This window comes from Malaclemys terrapin, chromosome 1 (assembly GCF_027887155.1).
Source record: "Malaclemys terrapin pileata isolate rMalTer1 chromosome 1, rMalTer1.hap1, whole genome shotgun sequence".
NCBI classification, from domain to species: domain Eukaryota; kingdom Metazoa; phylum Chordata; order Testudines; family Emydidae; genus Malaclemys; species Malaclemys terrapin.
This window is the reverse complement of record NC_071505.1, coordinates 82,814,867-82,825,930: the sequence shown is the minus strand read 5'-3', so window position 1 is coordinate 82,825,930 and position 11,064 is coordinate 82,814,867. Positions and strand designations below refer to the sequence as shown.

The following is an 11,064-nucleotide window of genomic DNA, read 5'->3' as shown; positions in this document are numbered from 1 at the left end:
TTTGGTTCTCCTGCCTTGTGGTGTTGAGCTTTCCCCCCCTATTTGAGAGCTTTGGGCTTTTAGATATTTCCTCTAAATATCAGAGGCAGTTTGGGGAATGGTCAAGAGCTGTGGATATCTATCTACCTATACACCAGGTCTCTGCCTGTTATGGTGCAAACAAAATGGCAGTTTAGCACTTCATAGGTTTTAGGGTTTGGTGTTATTTTGGGGGATCCCAGCAAGCAAGAATCTCTCCTCCCCTTTTTATGGGAGGGGAGCCACAGTCTGAGAGCTTCAGAGTAACAGCCGTGTTAGTCTGTATCCGCAAAAAGAAGAACAGGAGTACTTGTGGCACCTTAGAGACTAACAAATTTATTAGAGCATAAGCTTTCGTGGACTACAGCCCACTTCTTCGGATGCATAACTATAATATGCATCCGAAGAAGTGGGCTGTAGTCCACGAAAGCTTATGCTCTAATAAATTTGTTAGTCTCTAAGGTGCCACAAGTACTCCTGTTCTTCTTTTTGCAGTCTGAGAGCTCTGTGCCACAAACAGAACCAACCACCTGTCAATCTCCCTCTGTGCTCCACACCCACATAAAATCAGGTAGGCTAAATGGCTCTTGGCTTTTTTGCTTGCTCTTATCTTTAAGACAACCTTAAAAGGAATTCTGCCACAACCTACAGACCAATATTTTGCCAGAAGAAAAGCCTCACTGTAGCCTACACAAATGAGCCCCAATAGAGAAACTTCAGCCCAGTGCAGGTTAGTCCTCTCCAGCTATTGGGGCTCCAAATTATCCAGGGTTAAGTCCTCAGTCCACCTCAGCCATTCGGGTTCTTAAATGGGTAATCAAGTGATTGTCATTCTTTCCAACTCTCCCTTCCAAGAGGAAAACTCAGGCCTCTTTAGGGATTTTCCTTTGCAGTTCTTCCCCAATTATGTATCAGGCTTCCCCCTCCCCAATCCCAAAGTGCTGATATCAGATCCAAAAGGAAACACCAACCAAGAAAACCCACCCACCCTAAAAGGCAAGAGAAAAAACAACAATGCTAGAGATACAGGATAGGAGAGGGGTTTCACACAGTGCTTATGACTTCTGCTTAGTTTCTCCCTAAAGGATGGGGAACTCTTGCTTTTGGATCACAATACAACCAGATCCAAGGAGCAGATGCTCTTTCACACAGGGAGGAAAGTTGTGTCCATGACTGAAATCCAGCCAGAGGAAGAGGATGAGTAATCTAAAGCCAAGAATAACAATTAAAAAACAGAATTTGCCACTTCATTTTTTAATGATTTGTCTCCTTTCATCTTAAATACTATGGAGCCTCAAAGAATCTGAATCCTTCAATTCCACGGCAACCACCTGGGCAGAAAAGACATATAGCCACATAGGAAGTCTGTAAAGCTGCCACCTGCTCATTCAACATCAACAACTTGGTAGATCAGTACAGGCATGACCTTCAATCCTCAACAGTAACATCCTTTTGCAAAAGGATGTTCCAAGTACTCCCAAAATAGACTACTAGTAGTTTTAGGGGAGGGAGAACCCTTACTGCTCAATACATCTCAACCATGTTGTGCTGTGAGAGGCTTTAGGATCCAGAATGGAAAATTTTCTTTCCCAACTGCCTTTCAGGGACAGACTTTTGCAGTAATCAACTCCCCTGACAAATCTTTCAGTCTTTTTGTTTTTTTAAATGAAGCGAAGGGAGTTAGTCACATAACAAGCGCCGTGTAAGTGCTGGGCTACACAGATTTACGTATACAGTTAAAGCTAACTAAAGTTACTTGCAGAAGCTTTTTAGGTTTTTTAATAAGAATTTAGTGTTACAGTACTAATTGGGAGGTATTCATCTTGCGTGTGGCCAAGCCCCAGAACCATTTGGATAAGTCTGAACTGCCTCCTATACTGCAGGGAGACTAGTGTAAAGGGCTGGTCTACTCTCAGATTCTGCACTGATTTAGCTACAGTGTGTCTTAGAAACGGATTCTAGACATTACTTTTGCACACAATGTCAACTTGAAAATCTGTTCTTTTCTGAATGACTGGAGCCTTGCAGAACTGTCAAACGTGCCAGCACTGTACAAAATTTACTTGGTTACCTTTTATCTTCAATCTTAAGGCTGGTGGTTTGTCATGGCAAAAAGTCACAATTTTAGCTGCAGAAATCCTAAAAAAGAATCACAGCACACTTTTTTCCAAGCGAATGAAGAGTTTTTACTTTTAAAAATGTACTGAAACATTTCAATTATAAAACAAACAAAAAGGTGCCTCAAATTCATGTAGGAAAAATCCATAATAGAATATTGAAAAAAATTCTTATAAAAGTGATATCAGGTCTTGCCTAAAGTATGTTACGCATTCCTAAATTACATGGTTTTATAGCTCACCTGTCTTCACTGAACACATTTACATATGAAGAAAATGAACATTCTGCAGAAGCACTATTTTGTGACAGGAAGAGAGCACTTTTCATTTTTAAGGAAAGCTAGAAGATGCTCCACAAAATACTGAGTAGCAATGACATTTTTAAATTGCAAAAGCCATGACAAACTTTGATTAACCATAAAGATAACCTAGTTTTTTTTCCTGACATACAAAAAATATCTGAAGCAGCCAGGGTTTGGCAGTTTCTCTAACTCCAACCACCACTTGTATAAACCAGACTAAAGAATTCCAGTAATTTTTACAAATCACAGCATTAAAAAGTTTTTCTTAACTCTTTAACTTTTTGTACCTCTCTTGGATTTTGAATAGTTTTCCATACTGGAGGTAGTACTACAAGATCAAGTTGGAGATTTATAGTGAAGAACTGCTGTTCTGCTAAAGAATTAACCACTTTGTGGTTACTTCACTTTGAAGTTTAATCTTTTTTAAAAGGCACACTAGCACATGCCTAAAATATATTCACTTAAGATACATGCTACAGTACGAGTCAGGTTGCTACATACCTCAGGCTCAGGGAAGCCAGAGTGCTAAAACTGCTACATTAAGCATCAAGCGATATAATCTGCAGTAAAAAGAAGTGTGCCATTTACTACTGCTCTTTACTGAGTACAAAGTTATTTCAAAAAAGTGGCCCCCTGCCTCCCAATAGAAATATCAGAGCGGCAGCCTTCAGCAAGAGCTAAAATGTTATGTGACAGAAGGTTGACATGTGAGCTGCAAGTCTCCAAGGAAATTTTAGGTCAACTAGGAGACTCTTTGAAAGTGTCAGATTTCACCACCCTTACTCAAGTTGAGTAGTACCTTGAGTATCTGCAAGTATCCCACTGGTTTCAATAGGAATACTCCCAAAATAAGGACTATTCAATCTAGTGGCAGACTCTGGCCTTTAGATTGGAAGCTCTTTTGGTCAAGAGCTGTCTGTGTATTCTGTGAAGTGCACAGAAAACTACTGAACCGTAGATGCAAGGCCTTCAAAAGACAACAACTTTCTGTGTAATTAGGTCCTGCTAATTAGACAGTTTGCATCCAGCAGTTCTATGGTTCCAAAATGTGTTTAAGCAGGAAGCATTCTACTCAAGCCTCCAAGCACTCTATAATCCTTGTGCCTGCCATGTTCCCCAGGCAACACTGCCTAATAAAACAGGAAGTGCCTTGCCAGTTTTAGTGCCAGCTCCTTGCTAGAGGACGCACAGTAGCGCTAACATCTACCTTCATCACAGTTGTGGTAGGGACTCACATAATGCAGTGCACCACACTTGTGTTCTGGGCCAAGGAGACTATCAAACAAATTTTGATTCTGCAAAATGCAGTCAGTCTTCTCTCCCATGCCTTACTATCTCAACATTACTGCTGGTTGAAGTAGGCAGCTCAAAAAGCAAGGGTGCAATAACAAAAAGCAGCCATATTTGCCCAATATGGGCACAGCTGTGTCCTGCATCAAGAGGAGCAGACAAGACAGTCAGGCTTTGGCTACACTGGCGCTGTACTGCGTTGCAACTTGCTGCGCTCAGGGGTGTGAAAAAACACAAGAAATGGGGGAAAACTACCTATGTGGTAAGATTTCAAAGTTGGTTTCATATGCTTTTAATTGTTCTGGAAATGATCCATTAGAGATGCTACAGAAAAAAAGAATGATGTAACCTACATAACCACTACCAGAAGCCATAAGGCTGTCTGCAGAGTCTCAAGCAGAAAATTTGTTGAAAATGGTATTAGAAAATGAGCTAAAATCAAAAGGCAGATCTACACTTAAAACATTTCAGTGGAGCAGCTGCACTGGTGCTGTGCTGCTGTCGCCCGTCAGTGAAGACACTAGTATTCAACGGGCTTCTCCCTTTGGCATAATTAATCTGCCTCCATGAGAGGCGGTAGCTGTGTTGATGGGAGAAGCCCTCTTGTCAAGACAGCAGTCTACACTGCGGGGGTTAGGTCAGCATAACTGCATAGGTCAGGGGTGTGGATTTTTCACCCCCGAGTGATGTAGTTTTACTGAGCTAAATTTATAGTGCAGATCGGGCAAAAGCCTTTCAGCACCAACCCTTTCCCCAAATAAGGCAATAAAGCTAGGTACCCACTACTGGTATGTTACTAGTACAAAGGCTAGAAGTCTATAGCACCATTTCTGGTCCTGCCAATACATTTAAAAATCATGATTTAACTGCCTAACACAACCCCACCCATCCCACAGATTTTTTCAAATGCCAGTTTTCACTTCTGCAAGGTACTCAGTACAGTATGGACAGCATTAGCCAGCATAATGCCATCTTGTGATCTAACTTTAAGGTACAAGTTCACAGACACATGCAGATGCTGCTGCCCAGCTATTGGCTGGAAATACCATGCAGGATATATAGACTCCAAAGGGGAAACAGATCAACATGAATTAAGTAAATGAGTTTATTTCATCACCCATTTCTATAAGCAACAAATATAAAGTATGGAAAAATCAGGGATGATTTTGAGGGTCTAGTTTCTTTTCGACTTTAGACATTTTGCCATCTTTTGCTTCCCTCCCTCAAAACGGGACGAAGAGCGCTGTAGCTCATATATCAGAGTCTTGTGAGATCAATATACAGCTCCCTTTAATCCAAAAAGGAAGAACAAAATATTTAGTATTTCTAAAATTAAAAAAAAAAAATTGAAATAAACCAGAGACCAGCCATCTTTATATTTTCGTAAAGAGTTCTGTTTTCCCAAAGCAGGTAAGTTTAAGGCACTCATGCTGACTACTATAGAAGTTGGCATATTTGTTACCAGTAACTTTATGCAGAATTTTAACATTGAGCCACATAAGTAGGCAGTGATGTTATGCCAACTGCAGTCCAAGCTCTAAAAATCCTCATGTTTTAGTAAAACAAACATGAATGAGATTCAGCCAGTTATTGTAGCAGAAAGATAATGATGCCTGTTACATCAAGAAAGTGTCAGGTATTCCAATTTAGTTTGCCTATCTGGAAGAGGATTCAATTACAGACTAAAGCTAACGTTTTCATCCTCAATACTGTTTCTAAATCTTTATACTGCCTATCCTGTGTTTTGAGGAGGCAGGAGACTACGATTAGTGAATATTTAATGTCACACAATGGGGCATACAGGTACCAAAGAATCTGAAGAGACATTTTAATATTAAAGGTTGGCAGCAAGCCCAGCGATTGTATAAAGTGAGGCATTTAGCTGAAGAAGGCATATCAGATGTGCCTCCCTACGGAAAACAGCAGCAAACGAGTCAGTCAAAATGGACTTGCTAGCATGTTCCAATACAGAAAAACTCAAGACCGGAGAGTGACAGGCTCAATGACAAAAAGCCCCAAACACCTTGGCCTGGCTCCCAGCATAGATACTACTGTTAAATAAATGACAGATTGTCAAGTTTCACATAAATGGTAGGACAGGCCCAGTTTGAAGACAATAAATGGCAACTGGATATTTTTTATTATTATTTAATAGAGCAGTTCCCCAGCAGACTCCTGCTCAGAGTCAGAACCAGACTTTTAAAAAGTATATATGTTTTTAAAATCTGAAAATTTGTCTATTTTTTACAAAATGGATTCCAGGAAATTTAAAAGGCAATACCATAGAGGGCTTAGGCGCAGAAGTCAGGTGTAATCATTCAAAGCATTCAAGTAGGAATATGGTAATATAAATATTTGAAAAGCATTTCTTATCATAAATGTTCAAAACAAAATGTATAACTCATTCCAAACTAAAAATTGAGCTTTATAGCACATATTTCCCTGAACAGAAAAAAATATACGTAACCTTCTGAAATATTTCTAGAGGCATGAAAGCTTTTTCCTTGGTTAGTTACATTAGAAGACTTGCCTTTGATTAAATTCCTTTCTTTCCAAACATGGAAAGTATTACATCGGTCCACTGTTAAAACAGACAATACGGTGCAAATTAATTCTGGTATAACATGTTCCAACAAAGCCTAGAGCATAAAGGCGTTGAGGTGACACTGAGTTTAATAGTCATCTCCTCTGCTGACAACTTCTTTGCATGTTGGGCGCAATAATATGGTATGCTCAAACTGGGCGGTATATGAGCCTTTAATGTCGCATAAGGGAGGATATGGATCCACTATACCCAAATCACACAGGTTCTTCAGAGCCATTAGATATTTACTTTCTCCCAGACGATCTAGCCATCTGCGGCAGAAGGCAAGAGTGCCAAAGTTTTCATTGATAACATTGAGCAAATGTTTTGCTCTTGGAAGCCTAGAAGAAAGAATGCACTGAATTAACTGCGGGAAAAAAAAAGGTACCATCAAGAAAGCATTTAATACAGAAATAAAAACCATGTAAAAAGATAAATATGAGGGTGTTACAAAAATGCAAAGCCAGTGATTTTGATGTCTTTTCACATCATCTCAGGCTCTGTTCAAGGAGAAATGTTCAACCTTTATCTTTCCATTTAAAAATATAGCCTTCAAAATAAAACCAAAAATGCTGCTGTCTTATTAGTTCAGCCTTGCAAAACGGAGGAGAAGAGGGGAGATTGGTAGGCATAAATTCCCACCTTAATTCCTTAGAGTGAGATGAAGAGGATAACTTCAAAACCTAGTTATGTTGGCATTTAAATGAGCCTAACTAAGCATAACAAAAGTTATTCTTTTCAAGAAAGGGACTGTCAACAGAACTATTCACTTTGTAAACAAGTATTCCAAGTCTATTGTCCTGAAGTTTCTAATTTACTAAACTAATTTGGGATTAAGCTTTACCATTGGTAAATATCACTTTCACTTCTGAAAGTCAAATAATTTGTAAAATCTGTAACAAATGTGCAAAATATGTATAATCTTCTGTTTTTGTTTTGTCAAGACAGCTAAGTGTACAACTTCAAAACTTAAATATTTACAGACTTGAGCTCTTCCTTTTGCAACCTTAATGTTAATACAAAAAAGCATATAATGCATTTTACATATACACACACAAAACACAGACACTTACTTCTAAATGTTGTGGATGTAGTAAAAAGACCTGGAAACAGTGTTGTGCATCTAGTGTGCCATACTGTTATTTGCTATATTGTGATGTCTTACTCTGATTACCTGTGCTTCAAAAATACTTATCTGTTTCATTTCTAAAAATGCCGTGTAATGCAATCCCAGTGAAATCTGGAAATTAGCCTAAATTAATGGAGCACTTCATTTTATGTCAGTGCACTGTTCTGAGGAGTTAATTTTTAAATAATCAAGCATCCCACCATCCTCAGCAGAAGATGACACTAACTGTTTAACCAGCTCTGTTCCCAAAAAAGAGATTTGCTTGTGCAACTGCACCATAAGTCACAGAAGCTCCCAGAAGGAAACAAGAAAAGCATCCTGACTGAGTAGAGAAGGGGGAATTGTGAACTTACAAAAAAATATTTATTTTCTCATTATGTTATGATAGGAATATAGACTACATTTAGAGGGCATCACCTTTTCTGTTTTTTTGGTTTTGTTTTTTTTGCTATTTTCAAGCTCTGCGGTAAGAACTGTCATCCTGTATGTGTAAACAGAGTCTAGTATACACACACACACGCATATTACAGAGCAGTTCATATAAGCGCATCATTTACATTAGTCTTTTCAAGTCCCTTGGAAGACCTGATATTAGTTAAGAGGCTTTGCTGTACCCCAGCCCTAAAGAAAAAAGTGACAGCTTCCTCTGGTGCAGTAAAAATAGCTTCAAAACCAGATCTAACCTTATTGGCACGTGCCCAACATCAAAATTTTTCATATAATGAGAACATTCCATGTCATCATGAACAACACCCTTTCCTGTGCTACCAAAAGTTTCTATAGCATATATTTCACCTTCCTAAAAGAAAAAAAAAAAGAAAGAAAGTGAACATGTAAATACATGTAAAGTAAATCAATTTTACAAGACGTTTCAACCTTTATCTATTAACAGTTTAAGTCTAGCAAAATATGAACAGTAGGCAAATGTACATTACAAGGAATTAAACATCGATTGGTTCTTTCATTAAACAGCACCCTCAAAACTCTGAAATATTTAAAGTAAACTATGTTTCAATAACTCTTTAATTAATGTTATGCTGGTCATGGAAATAATTCCTTACTCCTTTTCTGCAGGGATCATCTGTAGGGGTAAGATGACAGTTAAATCCTTGACCTCTTTCTTACACTGCTAACAAGAAAGTCAGTATAGATAACAATTGCATTGGTGCTTTTTTGTGATGAGAACATCTCATGACTGACCCAAGTCATTTCTTATAGGCCACTAAACATCTGTCAAGTGATAGTAAATCACCCGATTACTACTGACCATGACTGGATTAGAAGCAGGGACCTAGAAATAAAATTAAAGGCTCCTTATCCCAGTACCAATCTTCTAAACAAGCCCTTGTTTTCTGATCCTGTTATTCCATTTAAAAATTAGATGCAGATCAAAATTGCAACTGGATGCACTTGGCATCTAATGTAACATACTTATTACCTCTATGCTTGGAACAGCTTTCCTTATCTCGTGCAACAAGTATCCTCTCTCCTTCAAAATGCTTCTTAAAACCCATCTTTCTGCCAAACCTAGCTAACAATTATCTTTGATCACAGATTACAAACATGCCTAATTGTTTTGAATCTGTCAAAATCAAACTGCAAACTTTTCAACTAAAAGAAACATGTCTAGCTCTGTTTGCAAAACATCATGAACAGCTATGATACTACAGAAATAATTCCCATGCAAAAATTCACTGAAAGGATTAATTTTGAAAATGCATAAAGTTAAATGACCAACAAAGTCTGTAGGTTTATAGTTAAGGTTCCCCAATCAACCTCAGCAGACATACTATTGCTGCTTATCTTCTTTACCATAAAGGAACCTTTTTTATACCCAATCACCACACTGCAATGACCTCTTCTGAAATCCTGATATGGAACACAAACCTTCACGCTCACCACAAATACAGATTTACTAAGCACATCTCAGGGGCCACCAATGCACACAATAACTCTTCCCTTCTCATACACACTTCAACAACTAGGAATACTTGTGTTGCATTTCTTATCTTCCATACACATTCCAAAAACAACTTTACCACACAATCAAAATTCCATTAGAAACTGGACAGCCTAATCTACCAGATCCACCCTCCTGTGAATGAACTTCCGTACTCCAAACTTCCTTATTCTTATTTCAAGTTCATCTTCTAACTTTAGAATTCCTGGCTCTTGTTTTCCTCCTGAAAACTACAATATTCTAACAGTATTACTACTTAAGTATATGTATTCATAATTGTAACTTACATAAGTCTGTTTCATTACAAGATCCCAGAATTTTAATTTCAGAAACATGACTAGTAGTTGGAATAGTGGAGGGGGGAAAAAAGTCCATGAGCCATGAAGATGAAATGCCAAGCCCCAAAATGATGTTCAATATTTCATAAAAAATAGTACTATGCATAGCAAGGTCAATTCCCTACCGTTATTTTCCATGTGAGCAAAAATACTACACACTTGGACAATGCAGGAGATAGTTTTCCTACATATTTAGAAAAGGTTAAGCAGAAGGGAGTTAAATACTTAAGAACTCTCAGTGTACCTCCATTCTTGTTGCTTCTCCTCCCTTCACAATGGGCACAGTTTTTCCAGCATGTATCCTATATGGCCCAATTGAATGTCCATTCAGATTGCGAATTGGTTTCACTATTATAGAAAACAAAGTAAAATATAAATAGTTAGGTAAGTCACTAACAAATGTTTAACCCTTCAATGCCAATGATTATATTAGCCCACATGTGGAGTACTGGAAGCAAACTGAAAGACTCCTACATATTGCAGAAGGAACAACAGAAAATCACACTGTTCTTGTACAAATTTCTGCCAGGCAAGAGCCTAACTTATTGTATATATGGAGTAATGGCTTTATTACTATGACAGTCATAATTCAGGCCTTAAGGAAACTAACTAATAATTCTAACCAGTAGATATTTATTTGCTAAGTATTTTGCAAACAAACAAGAATTATGAAAGACTGTTCTCACTTTTCACCTCTGAGTACAGTAAATGCCAGATGTGGTGCTTTTGAAAGTGTTTGTTGAGTATAAACAGTTAGAGTTTGAAAATCATTCAGGGCAAAGTTCCTTTAGGTTACCGTTGAGGAAAATGGTCATATGAGTACGTATAATGCAAGTTACTTGTACCACACACTTATACTACTGCAAACAAATATCACTTCAATAGCCAGGAATAAAGTAGTATTCGTAAAACACACTCCCAGGATAGCTATTTCTACATACACTGAAGGAGAGAGCTTGCCTTGATATGTTTTGCCATCAATTTCAACCTCATAGGACTCCATAACTTCTTGGATCGCTTCACCAACATCACAGAGACGAACATCTATTCCAGCACACTGAAAATAAGAGAGAGAAAAGTTTTTAAATCTATGATGAGGGATTTAGTTTGTGTTTAAATTTCAGAACCCAGTAAAAATTAATTTTCATAATTAGTGTACCTTTATACCAGTATTAGTAGCATCTTTTACTGCTTGTAACAGTCTATCATATTTTGGATTGAACGTAACAGTAAAAGCACAGTCAATAATACGACCTAAAATCAGAAAAAGGAATTAGGTTAGTACAATGTTTCCATCCAACGAAACAATCCAACAATATCATTTTA

General features: G+C 37.9%; 1 protein-coding gene across 1 annotated transcript in view; it reads right to left on the bottom strand.

The window, feature by feature from the left end:
• Window positions 1-5,859: 5,859 nt before the first annotated feature.
• Window positions 5,860-11,064, bottom strand: part of METAP2 (methionyl aminopeptidase 2) — a 30,059-nt gene continuing 24,854 nt past the window's right edge. The window contains exons 7-11 of the mRNA XM_054028355.1: window positions 10,898-10,992; window positions 10,699-10,795; window positions 9,983-10,086; window positions 8,124-8,239; window positions 5,860-6,652 (exon numbers count right to left, since the gene is read on the bottom strand). Coding sequence (XP_053884330.1) covers window positions 6,400-6,652; window positions 8,124-8,239; window positions 9,983-10,086; window positions 10,699-10,795; window positions 10,898-10,992 — 665 coding nt within the window. The 3' untranslated portion in view covers window positions 5,860-6,399. The remainder of the gene's footprint in view (window positions 6,653-8,123; window positions 8,240-9,982; window positions 10,087-10,698; window positions 10,796-10,897; window positions 10,993-11,064) is intronic.